Here is a 17107-nt window from a genome sequence, read left to right as displayed (position 1 = left end):
GAGAGATAGCAGAGAAGAAAAAAGAGTATGAGAAAGAGATGGTTACAGTCCATTCTCAGCATGAAGTGAGCTAGAGTTGATCACAGTGACAGACAAGCAGGCTGCTCCTAGACCCTCTTCCCTAGCTAGTCACTAGCCCCTGTTTGATTCGGAAAGTTACAAGTGCTGTGCTCATTAATTTAGCTGGTTCAGATTGGTGAAGCTGGCAATCAGAAGGGGCCGGACTCAAGTCTCAAATTATTTATTGGATGAGGATTTTGTCCTAGGCAAATGATATGGAGAATTAGGGGCACGCAAGTCCTACAAGCCTACAGGAGAGCAGGAATATTTCTTAATATGTTTTTTAAAAACCAACTTTCTGGTGCCAAATCAGCACCTTGGCAATTTATTTTATTTAATTTTATTTTTCAAGACAGGGGTTCTCTGTGTGGTCCTGGATGTCCTGGAACTCACTGTATAAACTAGTGTGCTGTCAAACTCATAGATCTGCCTGTCCCTGCCTCCTGAGTGCTGGAATTAAAGGCAAGCATCGCCATCACCCAGCCACGTCTAGTGTATTTAGAGTGGATTCTGGGGTTCAAACTCAACAAGGCAAGCACTTTACTGACCAGGCTATCTCCCCAAGCACCCACCCACTTTTTCTGTATTGTGTTTTGTTTTGTGACAGAGTCTCATATATCCCAGCTGGCCTTGAACACACTATAGTCTGGAAGATCCTTCTACTCCTTTTGTTAATCATACAATGAAAAACTCAAGAGACTAGTGGAAACTAAGAGGTTTTTGATATACCATTCTCTCTCTCTCTCTCTCTCTCTCTCTCTCTCTCTCTCTGTGTGTGTGTGTGTGTGTGTGTGTGTGTGTGTGTGTTGTGTGTGTGTGTGTGTGTGTATCTGTATCTATTTAGAGACAGAGAGAGAGAAAAAAACGGAGAGTTAGGGTTATGTGTCTTGAAAAACTATCTTTAATGAAATCCATGTGATGTAGTGCTTATAATCCCAGCACTGGGAAGGCAGTGCAGATCCCTGGGACGTCCTGGACAGCGAACCTAGGCCATTTGGTGAGGTGTTCTGGGCCAGTGAAAGAATCTGCTTTTTGAAAACATTTTAAAGATGGATACATAGAACTACACACATTGTCTTGTGGCCTTCACAACCACCCCTGCCTCTCACCCTCATCCCTACACACATGAACAGGCACATCTGTAAATACACAGAGGGAAAAAAGAGATAAAAATTAAAGAAAAATCCCTTAAATGAAAGTAAGTATATGGAGATATGTTTCTATCTTTAAAAAATCTATTTTCTCCAAACAACCATTTTATTTATTATTTTCATTTTGTATTGGTGTTTTGCCTACATTTATGTTTGTGTACCACATGTGTGAAATGCACAATGGAAGTCAGAAAAGGGCTTTGGTAACCCTGGAGCTGAGGATACAGACATATGTGAGCTGCTTTCTGGGTGCTGGTAACTGAACCCTGGTCTTCTGGAAGAGCAACCATGTGCTGTAACAGGCTTTCTCTTGGGCCACCAGACAGCTTCCTAATCATGACCCAGAGACTTCTTAGTTATGAATGCTTGGTCTTCACTTAGGCTTATTTCTGGCTAGCTGTACCTTTTCATCTATGTTTTGACTCTGGGTTTTTGCCTTTCTTTCTTCTGTTTGTCCCACACTTTCTAGCTGGCTGGCAGATGCCTGGCTTATGGTCCCGGACATGTCCCTCTTTTTCTTCCTCTTCTCTTCTTCTTCTTCATTCTCTCCCCCAGCCTAGAGTCCTCATCCTATATATTCCTTGGCCTGCCAGGCCTGAGAGAATAGTTTTCCTTCCTAGCAATTGACTGTTCAGCTTATATTAGAACAATCAGGCAGTTTAGGCAGGCAAGGTGAAACAGCAACATGTCTTTACATAATTAAACAAATGCATCAGAAACAAAACTAACACATCTTTGCATAATTAAATAAATGCAGCATAAAGTACACACCTTTACACAGATACGGTAATATTCCACAACACGATACTCTTCACTGCTGAGCCCTATGTCTAGCATGGTTAATCTTTTGAACAGTGTAACAGAGTGACACAGGGTAGTGAGACTGTCTGTAATTCCTGTAGTCACAATCTGAGGCAGGAGGATCTGATTTATCATCATCCTTACCCACATATTAAGTTCCCGGTCAGCCTGAGCTACATTAAGCTGCCTTCCAAACAAGCCCTATACAATCAAACACAGGGCTTTAAGTTAGGCCTTCAGGATGCAGTGTCCTTAATGCTTATTTTTGGAGCTGGAGAGACAGCTCAGCACAGAAGAGCACCGATTACTCTTCCAGAGGACCTGAGTTTGGTTCCCAGCAACTCCATTGTGGGCATAACACCAGTTCCATGGGATCCCATGACCTCTTCTGACCTCCACAGGACAGACATACACACAGTCAAACATTTGCACACATAAAATATTATAATTTATCTTCATTTAAAAAAATTAGACTAATTGTTTTGTTGTGCATGTTCTGCCGGTCTACATGTGCACCATTTGTGTATGTATGTGTGTGCACAACATGTGAATGTATGTATGTGCACCATATGTGATATGTGTCCCACAGGTGTATGTTTATATGTGTACTAATGTACGAGCAGCATGGGTGTATGTATGTATGTGCACCATATGTGTATGTATGTATGTGTACCATATGTGTATCATGTGCTCCCCATATGTATATATGTATGTGTAACACATGTGTATGGGTGTATGTTCACACATGTGTATGTTGGCATGTGCACTACATATGTATGTATTCATGTTCACTACATGAGTACTATGAATGTGGACATGCATGTATGTATGTATAAATGTGCACCACATGTGTGTGTATGTATGTATGTATGTATGTATGTATGTATGTATGTATGTATGAATGTGGACATGCATGTATGTATGTGCAGCACATGTGCCTGGCATCTAAAGAGGCCAGGAGAAAGGTCTGGTCCCCAGAAATGGATCTGCAGACAGGGGTGAGCTGACCTGTGGGAACTGATGATTGAACTTGGTTCCTCTGGAAGAGCAGCAAATGATCTTAAATGAGGAGCCACTCTCCAGCCAATCCCATTAAGGAATTAAAAAGATCTCCATGTGGCTCCCACACACAAACAAGCCGAGGGATGCTGGCATAGCAACTGGCAGTACCAAGCTGAAAATAGTGAACTGCCAAAACCCAGATCTCAGTGCTGGTCCCTTTTTTCAACACCAAGTGGAGTCATCTGAGAAGGAGACACAAATGAGGAATTGTCGCCAAGATTGGTCTTCCAGCAGGTCTCTGGAGGAACTGCTTGATTGACACAAGAGACTACAACCCACTGTTGTTTTACTCACTTCTGGGCAGGCAGTCCATGGTTCTATAAGAAAGCGGTTGAGGGGGCTGGAGACATGGCTCTGTGGTTATGAGCACTGGCTACTCTCACTGAGGTCTTGAGTTCAATTCCCAGCACCCACATGATGGCTCACAGTCATCTATAATGGGATCAGATTCCCTCTTCTGGGGTGCAGACATACATGCAGATGAAATACTCACCTACATAAAACACATAAATAAATATATCTTTAAAAGAAAAAAAAAGAAAGTAGGCTGAGTAATCCAGGGAAATCCAGCCAGTACCTGCATTTCTTCATGACTTCTGCTTCAGTTCCTGCCTATGGGTTCCCTGAGTTCCTGTCTTGGCTTCTATCTTATTCTGTGCTCTATTGCTGTGAAGAGAAACCGTGACCATAGCAACTCTTATAAAACAAAACACTGAATGAAGGCTGGTTTACAGTTCAGAGGTTTAGTCCATTATTGAATGGCAGGGAGCATGGAGCTGGAGAAGCAGCTGAGAGCTCTATATCTGCACTGGCAGGAAGCAAGGAGAGGGAGAGAGTGTTGAGGCCTGGCCTGAGCCTTTGAAACTTCAAAGCTCACTGGAGTGACACACATTCTCCAACAAGGCCACACCTACTCCCACAGGGCCACACCTCCTAACATGCCACTCCCTGTTGACCAAGCATTCAAACACATGAGTGTCTGGGAGCCATTACTCTTCAAACCACCACAGTTTCCCGCTTTGATGACCTGTAGCCTGTGACCATATAAAGATTTTGCTCCTCATGTTTTGTTTGTCCAAGGTGTTTATCACAACAACATGAAAGCACTAACTAGTCAGGGACACAGGTCTACAAGCTCAGCTCTGTGAAGCCCAGCAGGAGGATCACAAACTCACTGGCAGCCTCAGAGCAACACTCAAACAAAAGCTGGGGTGGAGCTCAGCAGCAGTGAGCTGGTCTTGCATGCCCACAGCCTTGGGCTTCAACACCAGCACAGCAAACTCTACACGTTAATAACTGCCTTTATGACCACTAGGCTGCTAAACTATTCTGCAGACGATATATGGTCATAAAGAGCCATGTACGTAACTTATGTTTAAATGTTTCAGGAAATACAAAATAGATAATTAGAAATGTAAATATTGAGGAAATGTAAATGACTGATATCTAGGGGTTCTTTATTCCTTCTTTCAATTTTTTTGAGTTTTGTTCATGGTGTTTCATTTAGTCAAGGATTTGATTTCCTGGCCTACACATCCTCAGTTTTTTGATTGCTGGCATGTACCACCAACCTAGCTTGTGTGTATAGGTGTGTGAATGTTTGGACACATCTGTGTATAAGCCTTATGTCCACGTGTGAAAGTCAGAGTTTATCTCTGTGGTGTCTTCCTCTATCTCTCCACACCTTCCCTTTTGAGACAAGAACTCTCACTGAAATTGTAGATCAGACTGACTAGCATGCCGGCCAGTGAGATTCAAGGATCCACCATTCCCCACTGTAACCAGTTTTAACATGGTGGAAGCAATCTGAACTCCATGATTCAGACTTGCACACCAGGCACTTTAGTGACCCAAGCTCCTCCCTCACCTCTTTCTAACCTTTGGAAAGTCTGAAGTTGCTTGTAAATCACAAAGTTTTAGAAAAGAAGTCTATAGGTCAATGAAGGCAAATAACCTACCACTCAAGAAGTTTAAGCAAGAAGGCTACATATTCACTCTACATGAAGTAGTGGCATACTGTCTCTTGAGTGGTAGGAACACATCCATGTACTACCACACCCAGCTTATACAAGAAACTTTGAAGGTCTATGTGAAGGCTAGCATGATGGCTCAGTGTGTGAAGGTGCTTGCTGCCTAGCCTGACAATGTGAGTTGAGTCCCATAGACCTACATTTGGGGATGAAAACAGACTCCCTCATGTTGTCCTCTGGATTCCTTGTGTGCTCCGTGGCATGAATATACCTGTGAAAATAAACAGACTTATAATAACATAAGGATAAAAGAAAAAGTTACTAAGCTGAGTGTGGTATGTCATAGCTCAAATCCAACCATTGGACGCGATCCTTGTACCTCTTAGCCCTTGATCTTCTGATCCTACCTTCTAAGTAAACGGGGCGGGGGGGGGGGGGGGATCAGAAATTTCAGGCCTGCCTTGGCTAAACATTTCCAATAAGAGGCCAGCCTGGGTTATAGGAGACATGGCTTTAAGTAATAAACAAGTGGACCTAGAACCCAGTGTGGTGTCCTATGGCTGCAATGTCACCCTTGGGAGAAAGACAGAAGGATCACAAATTCATGGCCACCCAAGTTACATATTGACACTCATGCCACCCTGGACGACCTAGATCCTTGTTCAACAAAACAAATGTGAAGGATTAGTTGAGCCCGAGATGGAGGAGCTGGTGACCATCGAGCCGGTGTGCGTGCGGGGCGGCCTCTACGAGGTGGACGTCACTCAAGGAGAGTGCTACCCGGTGTACTGGAACCGTAAGTGGCTGGCCAGGGGCGGGTCGCTAGACTGGGTTAGGGGCTCGGTTGCCCCGTGATTCCTGCTGGTCGGTCGGGTGAGGATGCAGGTTGCGGGATGCGTCGTCAGGTGAAGGGTAAAGGAGCAGATGGCAACACCCAAGCTGCCAAGGAGGGGGAGGTGGTCAGGAGGGGAGGATTCCACCGGGGATGGTGCCTCCTGGATGAGTGCTGCTGCCATCCCCTGGAGGGGATCCAGGAGCAGATCCCTAATCCGGTAGCTTTAGTTTCTTGACCGTACCAGTGTCCACATGGATATCTGATTCGGTCTCACGTCTTCTGAAGCGCTGGTGATTTTAAATATGTCCTGGAGTGAGTGGGAAGGTTTGAGAGTGTCTCCTTGAGAATCAACAGTTCAGTTAGAGACCCGGGAAGAGAAAAGCCCTGGCGGGAAAGGAGAGCTTCGATGTGTTATTTCCCTGGGTGTGTTGGAAGAGGAGGAATGAACAGCAGGAAACGGCTCTGGGAAATGGGTTCTTAGTCTCCGTGTAGAATGCTTGTGTATCTCTTAGGTCCTGTTTACATATTTTTTACTTTTGCTTCTTAACCTGGAAAAATTGCAAGGCCTATGCCTCGGATGTTCTCATCTGTTAAATGGGACTGTTGTAAAGGTCTGAACAGTGCTTAGACAACACAAGTAGGTTTAAAATCAGAGTAAGGAGAAAGGCAATCCAGAAATATCTGCCTTAGCATGCAGCATATATTAGTGTGATTATATAATATAATCACATATATCATGGTGATATGTAATAAGTTGTTGGCCACCAATAATTTGTAAGGTACAGTGTTAACTTTATGGGGTTCGGTGCCCTAACTCATGTCCTTCCCGATCTTTAGGCCCTCCATACATCTTACTTTATTCTGACATTTTAATAATGTGTATTGATGGCTTAGCTTCCTTTCAGTGTATTTAGTGACTTCTGGGCAGAGTCCACCACCTTTATCTTTGTATTCATAAAACCTAGTGTAATAGACATTGGTGACTTGGCATTGGATTGCAGCAGTAATTCTGATAATGTCAAAGCATGCATACATTAAGTGCAAGTTACTAAGATGGCAAATGCAACACATGCCAAACCTAGTAAAATTAGCATAGCAGAAATTTCTTGCTACTCTTGATGACAGTCAAGGCATTTGTTACTTTTTTTTTAAGGTGAGACTTATGGACTCTTATGTCACCCTTTGATTGTAGGCTCACTTATTTTCATATTTCCTTAGTGATTGAGTCTGCAAGCATGGTGCTCCAGTGCACATTATTGAGGAAATACATATCTTTCAGAGGCGACCCCCGCCCCCCATGATCCAGACATCGCCATGGGTGTTTCCTGCAGATAGAAGCACAGAACTTAGTGGACTCAGAAAGAAGGATAAGAATGCAGAGCATCCTCGAAAGGGGAACTGGAAACCGAGAAGCCCAGTCTCACCATTAGCCCAGACTTAGAGTGCCTGGGTAATGCTTACATGTTTTAATGCCTTACTGTTCACACAAAGTAATTTTGACAGTCATCATTTCACCGTGATAGCAAATGGATGTTGACTTTCAGCATATGAGGAAGTTGCCCCAGCACAGTTAATGAGCTTGACCAAGGTCACTCAACTAGAAAGTGATGCAGCCAGCATGTCTTTAATCAGAGAGAGAACACAGGCCATATCTGAAAAATTTCACCCACAGTGGGGAGGCTGCCAAGGATGTAAGACTGAGTCCAGAGGTTGGCTGTATTTAGAGGAAGCAGGGGTGTTAGGGAAAGGGGTTCCTCTCAGCTGGGGCCAGCATATCCAAGGACACACAGGCCTGAAACTGCAGAGCAGTTGAAGAAATGAAGGCCGCACCTCTGGGGTTCAGACATCCATCCAGTATGGGTTTGGATTTGACCACCCCAGAGATAATGAGGTGTATGAGGCCCAGGGTGGATGTGCAGTGCTGTGTTTGGACTTTATCCATTGAGTCACAGTGAACCAAAGGTGCTGTATCAGTTAGGTGTGATTAGTGCCTGTGCACCAATTAGGTGTGATGAGTGCCAGAGAAAACAGAACATCTTATGTTACAAATCAGTTGGAATGTGGTGAAGGCCGACACAATAAACCTGAAGGTCATGTCGACTTAGGCCTCTCCAGTTTTCTTTCCTAAAGCAATTATTATTTGGCCAGTTATGGCTTATAAATGACTTGTTGTTAATTAGTATAGAAAAATAGCTACTTTATTTTCACTTTAGTATTTTCTGATCGGCTCTTTATAATATATACAACCCACATACACCCTGTGGGTATTCATCTTATAATGCAGAGTGAGAGTGGTCTTTCTGATGTCCTGTTAAGTTTCCATGCTTCACAACGTCCTGTGTAACTTTATTTGAATTGGTTTCCCGAGTTTCTATGTATTGTGTATGTTTTCACACTTTGGGGGGAAGTTCATTCCCAGTACGGTCATCTCACCCTTTCCTCAAATACCAGGGCTTATCAATACCATCCAGCTCTCTACCTTCCCATTGTATGTTCCCTTCTTTACTCTTTGGGAAACTGAATGGTGGTAATGAAATGTTTTTAACAGGGAAAAAGAAAAAAAAAAACAAAAAAACTTCAACAAGGACCTCCTGAGTATGGTGTTAATGTCTGGCCATTTAAGTTTTTGTGGTGTAATTTAACCCACTGTTTCTTGGCATTAGGGACAATGAGCTAGCTCTGTCCAATAAATAAACAATACCCTTCCTTCTGAACTTTATTCACAAACAATATTATTCGAACCACTTAGGCATCTGTCAGTCAGACAGGGAACAGCATTTGTCTTCTACAGATATGAAGTTCATATAGATGGGGGGACCTAGCTGTGGGACATTTATTTCGTTTTATCATCTAGATACTCTTATAACTACATGTGGAAATTGTAGATAAAAGCTGATCATTGCTGAGTAAAGTCTAGGTGAACTCCCTTGTTCCCACTGTTCCCCTCTAAGCTACTTGTTTTGAGAATTATCTGTGACACATTAGAATGGGTCTTGGGCACACAGGACTAGGTAGGTAACTGCTAACTGTAATATGGATCTCAAAAAGCTATGCACCCAACAAAGATTAATTCGGTGACCTCTGCAAAATTGTATGCTCCAAGTGTGTTGCTGGCCTTGTCATCAGAGAATATTGGCAAGAAAGTGGCCAAAGAGTGTAGTTACACACTGATGGGAAGACATCTAGAACTAGAGATGTTTTGTGAGCGTAAAATAGTGTTGCTGCTATTTCGTGACCTTGATGTGTACAGTGTATACTGGAGAGTGTATATTTTTATTCACTGAGAAAGTTACTTAATTGGGCACATTTTTTCTGGGTGCTACTAGCCACAGGTCCCTCATCCCCTTCTGACTCTGGTCACATTATTATAGCTCTCAGCCATTTACACTGTCAGATTCTTTGCAAGTCAGTCTGCTATCTTTGTGGACGTTAAAATGAAAGGAACATTATATTCTTGACAAAACAGGGTTTTAAAAACTGGAGGTTTCCCCTCAAATATATATTTATTAATATAGCATAGATGTAACCTATTAAAGTGTGGATCGTAATCCTTTATGTTGCACATCATGAGAGGATGTAACAGGTCCCAAGGGGGTCCTAGGCACTTCTTCTTGATCAGTTTCTGTCTCCAAAACAGGATTGTAAGAGGTTTAGAGAACACTTCAGTAGTAATATTTATTATTAATGTTAATATGCCTATCTCTGAGAAAGTGCTGTAGGGTTTCCCAGATTGCCCTTCTCCAGTAGTTGAGATTAGAAAGCAGCCATGGACACACATTTATAGACCCACCCCAGGCAGAGTCTGCTGTGGGTGCTTTGTAAGTCACTGAAGCAGCACAGGATGCAATTGACTGCCACATATACAGAAGGCAGGACCTGGCACTCCCCGATCACAGCCCATTCAAGACTTCTGTTGATCTTGGCTGTTAGTTAAAAATCCTATCATTTTTTGGATTCACTTTGTTTCTGTATGGCTTGAATGTAATTGTTTGCATTATACAAATATTTTATGTAAATGTTCAGGATGGCTCTCTCTCCTCTGCCAAGCCCCTCCTCTTTCTTCATGTACTGTTTTATTATAAAAGACACTTTGTGCTCGTTCCTCTTCCAGAATTTATTTCCTGGATCTTTTATTTCTCCATCAATGCCTGTGTTTTGTGTTTAGTTGAGGCCTTTTATGTCTGGAACCCTACAGCTGATTCCTTTCTGTAAAGAACAAGAAAAGACTGGATGTGCTGGCCAAGGCATCCTCAGAAAGTCATAGACACTAAGGGGAGGGGAGAAGGAGGGATGAGAGGAGGGAGCGAAGACTTCACAGGGATCCTGAGGTAGAGATTGCTGGCAGAAGAGGTTGAAAGTAGTGCTAAAAGCCCTGGAATTGGGGAATCAGATCTAAAGCCTTGATCTTTCCATGAGCAGGATAAAGTTTAAACATGTCTTCAAAGAAAAGCAACAACACTGATAAAAGGTACAGAGCCAGACAGTCCTGGCTTTTTATGCAATGGTACATTCCTAAAAAGGCAGGAAAAAAAGGGGCAGGTGGACAGAATGTAATTCTTTTTTGTTTTGCTTTTGTTTTGTTTTCCTTTTCTTATTAGAAAGAAAATTACATGTTAATCCCAGGTCTCTCTCCCTCCCCTCCTCCCCTGCCCCCCCCCAACTAACTCCCTACCTATCCATACCCTTTCTGCTCCCCAGGGAGGGTGAGACCTTCCATAGGGGGTCTTCAAAGTCTGTCATATTCTTTGGGATAGGGCCTAGGCCAACCCTAGAATGTAATTCTTATCTGTACATTATAAGTATTATTATTATATGTATATATCTACTTTTCTATCTTACATCGCTACATTTCTACTTTAAAAATATTTTTATTAGATTTACTCATTTTATGTGTGAGTATTCTGCCTTCATTTATGTCTCTGAATCATGTCTGTGCTTGGTGCCCATAGAAGTCAGAAAAGAGCATCAGATCCCCCTAGAACTGGAGTTATAGTTGGTTGTGAACCACTATGTGGGTGCTGGGAATCAAACCCAGTCTCCTGGAAGAGCAGCCAGTGCTCCAGCCACGCCATCCCCCACAACCCCTACATACTTCTCTTTTAGTTCTGTATCTTTAAAGGGAAATTGTGCCCACAGAAAAAAGTTAAATCACTGATAAATGAATGGCATATTGAGACAAAGAATATATATAGATATTTCTGATATGGCAATATTAGGAGACAAGTGGAATTTAAGATAGTAAAAAGCTGGTATTGACTATGTCAGAGAACTATGGACAAACAGAAGAAATGATATAATGGCAGCAGCAATTTTCTCTTTATGTATTGCTTTCCATTTTTACCAGATTGCCAAAAAGAATAAACTACATATTCATTGATGTTTATCCTAAAGTCTTAAGCTACATCAAGATAGCTTTTATCATTGTTATTCTTGTGTTCAGATTAACTGTTAAGTGACTACAGGGCCAGGCCAGCCTTTGGAAATTATATTGTCGTTGATACTTCTTTATCCTATAACCAGAGATACCTGAGAATTCCAGAGATATAATATAAATTATATCTGAGTGATGGACAGCATTTCTGAATACTTGTCAGATAAGCTTTTGTGTGCTTGATGTAATTTTTACTAATGTGTGAGTGGAAATCTGTATTTCTACTTCTCCCATTGGCTATTTCATGGACCATTATTTTAAATGTTGATACAGACTCACACTTTCCATATTACACAGGACAAAGAACTAGATGACCTCTGCTAAAGCCTGAGGTTTCTGAATCCTGTGCCATGGAGTGCTGCTCAGTGCCTTCCGTAGTGCACTGACAGAGCTGGAACAGGTCTCAGCCTCAGGGTGGGGGTAGTTAGATGAGGCCCAGCACTGTGTTTTGCTTATAGCAAGAAGTGGCCAGCTTTCACTTAATAGCCTATTGACAGAATCAGTTATTCTCATAGGATTGCTTTTGACTAGGCCTGGGGTGGACCTGGTTTCCCTCAGACTTCTTCAATAAAACCTCTCTCTCTCTCTCTCTCTCTCTCTCTCTCTCTCTCTCTCTCTCTCTCTCTCTGTGTGTGTGTGTGTGTGTGTGTGTGTGTGTGTGTGTGTGTGTGTGTGTAGGGCAGCTACCTATGTTAGTTATCTTCCTGAATTGCTCAACACCTAATTTTTTGCATAATTATTTATTTTTTGAGAATTTTATATACGTATGTATTTTGGCCATATTCGCCTACTCTACCCTCCCAATGCTTTCCAGATACACTCAACAAGTCCTTCTCCCAACTTCATGTCCTTTTTATTTTTATAATCCACTAAATCCAATTAGTGCCTCCCATAAGCACATGGGTGAAGGGCCTTGCACTGGAGCATGGTCAACTACTAGTGGCTACCCTCCCAAAAGAAAAATGACTCACTTCCCTAGCAGCAGCCGTCTGTTACCTCCCCTCATTTTTTGAGACAGGGCTTCTCACTTCTCCAGTACCTCCCAGTTAGACTGGCTAGACAGTAAGCCCCAGGAACCCTCCTGTCTCCACCTCCCCAGTGCTGGGATCATAGGCATATGCTACTGGGTCCCACTTTGTATGTGGGTACAGGGATCTGAACTGAGATCCTTGTATTTGCACTCAGGCCAGCATTTTACCAACTAAGCCATCTCCTGCCCCCCATAACCTACATTTTAATATCCAGTATATTTAACTTTCCCCTAAATTTGTTTATGATTTGGAAAACAAAGCCTTTGCTTTGATTCGAGTATAATCCTTGGAAAGAGTCTACTTCAAAGTAAACCAGTGTTGGGTACCACTCACTAGAGACAGTAAGTGTGACTGCTCAAGCATGTTTAGTAGCACCTACTAGACCCCTGGACAGTTGTTGTCCACTGCTGAAATGAGCCCTTGTTGTATACTTAACCTAAGTAAGACAAATGTAATGTCCCCAAATTAATGAATGGGCCAAAGAGATGGCTCAGTAATTAAAAGCAGGTACTGCTTTTGCAAAGGACCCAGGTTTAATTCCTAGCATACACATGACAGCTCATAACTCCGTTTCCAGGGAATCTGATGGCCTCTTTCAGTTTCTGTGGGCATCAGGCATGCATATAGTACATGTATATACATACAGACAAAACACTCATATGCAGAAAATAATAAGCCTTAACAAATCTATGAACAGATACTACTTCCCTTTTCTTGACATTCTTGTGTCACAGCCAACCACTGATACATTTTCCTATTTAAGATTAGTACAAGTTACTCATGTTTTGCTCTTTGCCTTTCACTGGGAAGAAAATTGAGACATACTGTTGTTATTGTTGTTTATGTTACTGGGAATTAAATCCAGGGCCTCATATGTGCCAAGCAAGGCCACTGTTAACGAGCTTTAGAGTATCTTTTTGCATATAGTCGAAGGTGTGTGTGTGTGTGTGTGTGTGTGTGTGTGTGTGTGTGTGTGTGTGTGTGTGTGTTTCATGCATGCATGTGTATGCACACATGTGTTCATACATGTGGAGACTAAAGGACTAGTTTCATTTCTCAAGCACTGTCCATAACTTGAACTCACAGTTTTTGGAGATAGGATCTCTCACTAGGACATGGAGCTGAGTTAGCTGGCCAAGTGAGCCCCAGGGATCTGCCTGACTCCACACAAAGATATGAAAACTAAGTAAATAAATAGCAGACTACATTGTCTATTGAACTTTTTCATGTGTGACCCTGCCTTGTGTAATGTGGGATGGACTTGTTAGGAATTCTAGTCACTTGACAGGATTCTGTCCTAAAGAAAGACCCATTGGGAAGATGGTTGGTCTCATACCAGTGGACCTAGCTTAAAGCATTAAAGCATTGGTTAAAGCTTAAAGCATTGGTTTTCAAAAATCACCTTTCATTGAACTGCAACTCATTTCATTTCTGCCATCTCTACCTCAGTTCTGACTGGCTTTTCTAGAGAAGTAGCATTGTGCAGCTCTTAAAGTCAGGCCTGAGCCACCAAAGCCAGCTCTGCCATGTGCTTGTCTGGGTGATTGAGGTAACTTGGCTTATCTATGTCATTGTTTCTCCCATAGAATGTGGACACTGTTACCTGCCTCTTACCACTGCAGTGGATGAATGAAAATCCCCCATCTTCCTGCCATTTTCTCTCTCTAAATTTGTGCACTGCTTGACATTCTTGGCTCTCTTGATTTGGAGTCTCTTTCCTGATGTGACATTTTCTTGGCCTTTTGTTTTGATAATCAGCCCTTAGGTAGGCAGAGCCCTAGAGTCCTAGTAATTGTTGGAAGCTGTGGTTTTCACTTGATCTCTCTGTCTTGAATTGTCCCCCACTTGCATCCCATTGAAGTGCTTTAGCTGTTCCCTTGTTGCCTCAGTGTCAGGTGGGGAGGGAGCCCTTTCCCATGGAAACACTCCAAAACCTTGAGCCTCTACTTTGGAAAGACTGACTCCGCCCCCAAAGTTCATACAGGTCATCTCAAACACCTTCTGGGATTTTGATATAATAGAAAACTTTTAAAAGGCTGCCTGGTTTTCAATTGAGGTGGAGCCAGTAGTGCTCCTGGTGTTCTGCCATGTTGGCAAAGAAAAATGGCTCACAGCAGTCCCTCTTACAGTGGGGACCTCAGCCTGGAGACTTTGAAGGATTCCTTTAGTTGACCTCTAGCCAAGCCAGCAGGTACTGACAGCAGGGTTCTGGTATCTAGTAGCAGACTATGTAACTTGAAATAACTTTAAATCCCCCCTTAATAACGGGTTTGAGAGAGCCACCTCTTTCCAGCATTGTCAGTAGAAGCTGGGCAGGCTCAGAGAGCAGATCTTCACTGTGACTTCTTTAGTTAAATCCTTGATTTACTGTAGTTACATGACGTTGGACAAGTTATGACGTGTGGCCTAGTTTCTTCTTTGTACATGGGGACCATTCCTGTGCCAAAAGATTCAGTCGACATATATGTAGAGTTCTTACATGGCTGAATAAGTGTTAATTGTTATAGCTAAGCCAAGCTAGTGTAACTTTTTTTTGACCCGGAAGCTTCCTCTCCTGGAAATTAAAAGTGATGTCCTAGGCCTGTTTTCTTTGTGAGAAACAAATGTGGAAAGTTCTAGCTCTTCAAAAGCCACTTTGGCTTAAACTTGACGACATTCACCAATTTGTGGACACATACTATAAATCTATTTCCATGCACCCGTCTTAAACTTTTTTTTTTTTTTTTTTTTGAGACAGGGTTTCCCTGTGGCTTTGGAGGCTGTCCTGGAACTAGCTCTTGTAGACCAGGCTGGTCTTGAACTCACAGAGATTGCCTGCCTCTGCCTCCCAAGTGCTGGGACTAAAGGCATGCGCCTGGCTTAAACTTGTTTTTATCACCAGAAAGTTCAAGGAATCCCACTGAAATGTCACTTATCAAGGGCTTTTCTATAACCAGATGAATGAAGACAGTGGAAGACTTGAGTCTGCAGAATGGCATCTTGTGTTAAACTAGTAGTTTGCAGTTATTAGCATTGTTCATTCGTAAGTCATCGTTCGTCCTCCTGGCCCTCCTCCCACTGATGACTTTCAGCAATTTGGTTATATTGTACCTTGATATGCTTTTCTTCATATTCATTTGCATAGGACTTTTGAGGTTCTGGTTACTGGGTTTGTAGTCTTAATCTAATTAGTAAAACATTTGTTTTTTGTGGGTTTTTTTTCCCTCCAAATTTGTTTGATTGTAGTTATTCCTTTTTACAACTTGGCTTGGAATCTAGTGTACCTGATGTGTTGCCACAACTCTGCATTTTGATTTACCTCATAAGCTTTATGATTTTGAGCATGAAGAATTTCACTGGTCTTCTATATTCTCTAATCTGCTATTGATTTCATTTTATATATTTTCCATGTATGATGTATTTCTCACTTCTACAAGTTGTTTAGGTATTTTCTGTACCTTGTTTCCTCCTTCATTGTGTTCATGTTGTATGGGGGTGTGGGGGCTGTCTGCTGGCTATCTTCTCCAAGGTGGGTTGTGTTTGAGCTTTGAGTACCCACTAGGTGTTCTTAGGATTCTGTAGGACCCTAGAATTCTTAGGACTCTGTAGGACTCTAGGACTCTGTAGGACTCTATAGGACTCTAGGATTCTGTGGGGCTCTGTGGGACTCTAGAACTCCTTGGAACTGTAGGACTGACTCTAGGATTCTGTAGGACTCTAAGATTCTTTAGAACTGTACGACTCCAGGGCTCTGTAGGACTCAGTAGCACCTCTCAGCTTTGCTCCAACACACAGATAAGTTACTGCACAATTAGGTTGATCTTCTAGGGCTTTCCTTCAACCGTTTCTAGGGTCAGAGCAGTTTGTAATATAAGAGTAACTTGTCTACATTACTGAGGCAATGCCTGTGAGAACATTTGTCAAGATCCCTTGGATTTGGGTCTGGAGACGTGGCCCAGCAGTTAAGAACACTTAGCACACTGTCTCAGTTCCTTATATCTCTGAGCCCATCTCCAGTTCCTACTATTTGTTTCTCTCCTGCCAGCACAGACTTACTAATCTTAGAGTATATAAGATCTAGCCCCAGGACCTTTGCACTTAGAGTTCCTTCTGGCCCATTGTTATCATACGCTATGATATACTTTCCCCATGCCTAAGATGTCTGTGGGGCTCACTCTGACCTAGATCTTGCTTGTAAAGCTCACCTTCACAAGCATCAAAGCAAGGCTGGAGAGATGGGTCAGTGGTTAAGAGCACCAGCTGCTCTTCCAAAAGACCTGGATTCAATTCCTAGCACCCACATGGCAGCTCATACCCACCTATAGCTCCAGCCCTTTTCTGGCCTCAGCACTGAAGACACAAGTGGTACACAAACATAGGTGTAGGCAAAACACCCATACACTTAAACTGAAAAAAAAAATAAAAATAAAAAAGTTTTAAATGATTAAGTCTTTATAGCCTGGCTTTTTGGAAGACGAGCCACTCACAGCCCTATATGAGCTTTGGGAATTGTCACACCTACTCATTTTCTAGGGTTTCTTTCTCCCGAATGTGCATAAATCAGTACTTAGCCAAAGACGTTCCTGAGGCCTCTTGAGATCTCCAGCACTGCTTTTCTCTGTAGCTCTCTACACCCTGGTGTTTTGCCCTTAAGATTCTAACCACAACTCAGCAAAGTTGTTAGGGTTTGGGGGGTTATCTTCCCTACATCACAACCTGGAAAGGCCCCGCAGAGCCAGCAGTGGACAGTGGCAGCACTTGTCCCACGGACTGTTGTTGTTGTCCTC

At 42.6% G+C, this 17107-nt stretch overlaps 1 protein-coding gene across 2 annotated transcripts in view; it reads left to right on the top strand.

The window, feature by feature from the left end:
• The first annotated feature begins 5716 nt into the window (after nt 1–5716).
• Ddhd1 (DDHD domain containing 1) overlaps nt 5717–17107 on the top strand; it is a 75570-nt gene continuing 64179 nt past the window's right edge. For both annotated transcript variants that reach the window (XM_027389283.2, XM_035453478.1), the window contains exon 1: nt 5717–5840. In XM_027389283.2, the coding sequence (XP_027245084.1) occupies nt 5744–5840 (97 nt within the window). In that variant the 5' untranslated portion in view covers nt 5717–5743. The remainder of the gene's footprint in view (nt 5841–17107) is intronic.

This window comes from Cricetulus griseus (genome assembly GCF_003668045.3).
Source record: "Cricetulus griseus strain 17A/GY chromosome 1 unlocalized genomic scaffold, alternate assembly CriGri-PICRH-1.0 chr1_1, whole genome shotgun sequence".
Lineage (NCBI taxonomy): Eukaryota > Metazoa > Chordata > Mammalia > Rodentia > Cricetidae > Cricetulus > Cricetulus griseus.
Note: the sequence above shows the minus strand (reverse complement) of the source record. Positions and strands in the feature narration are given on the sequence as shown.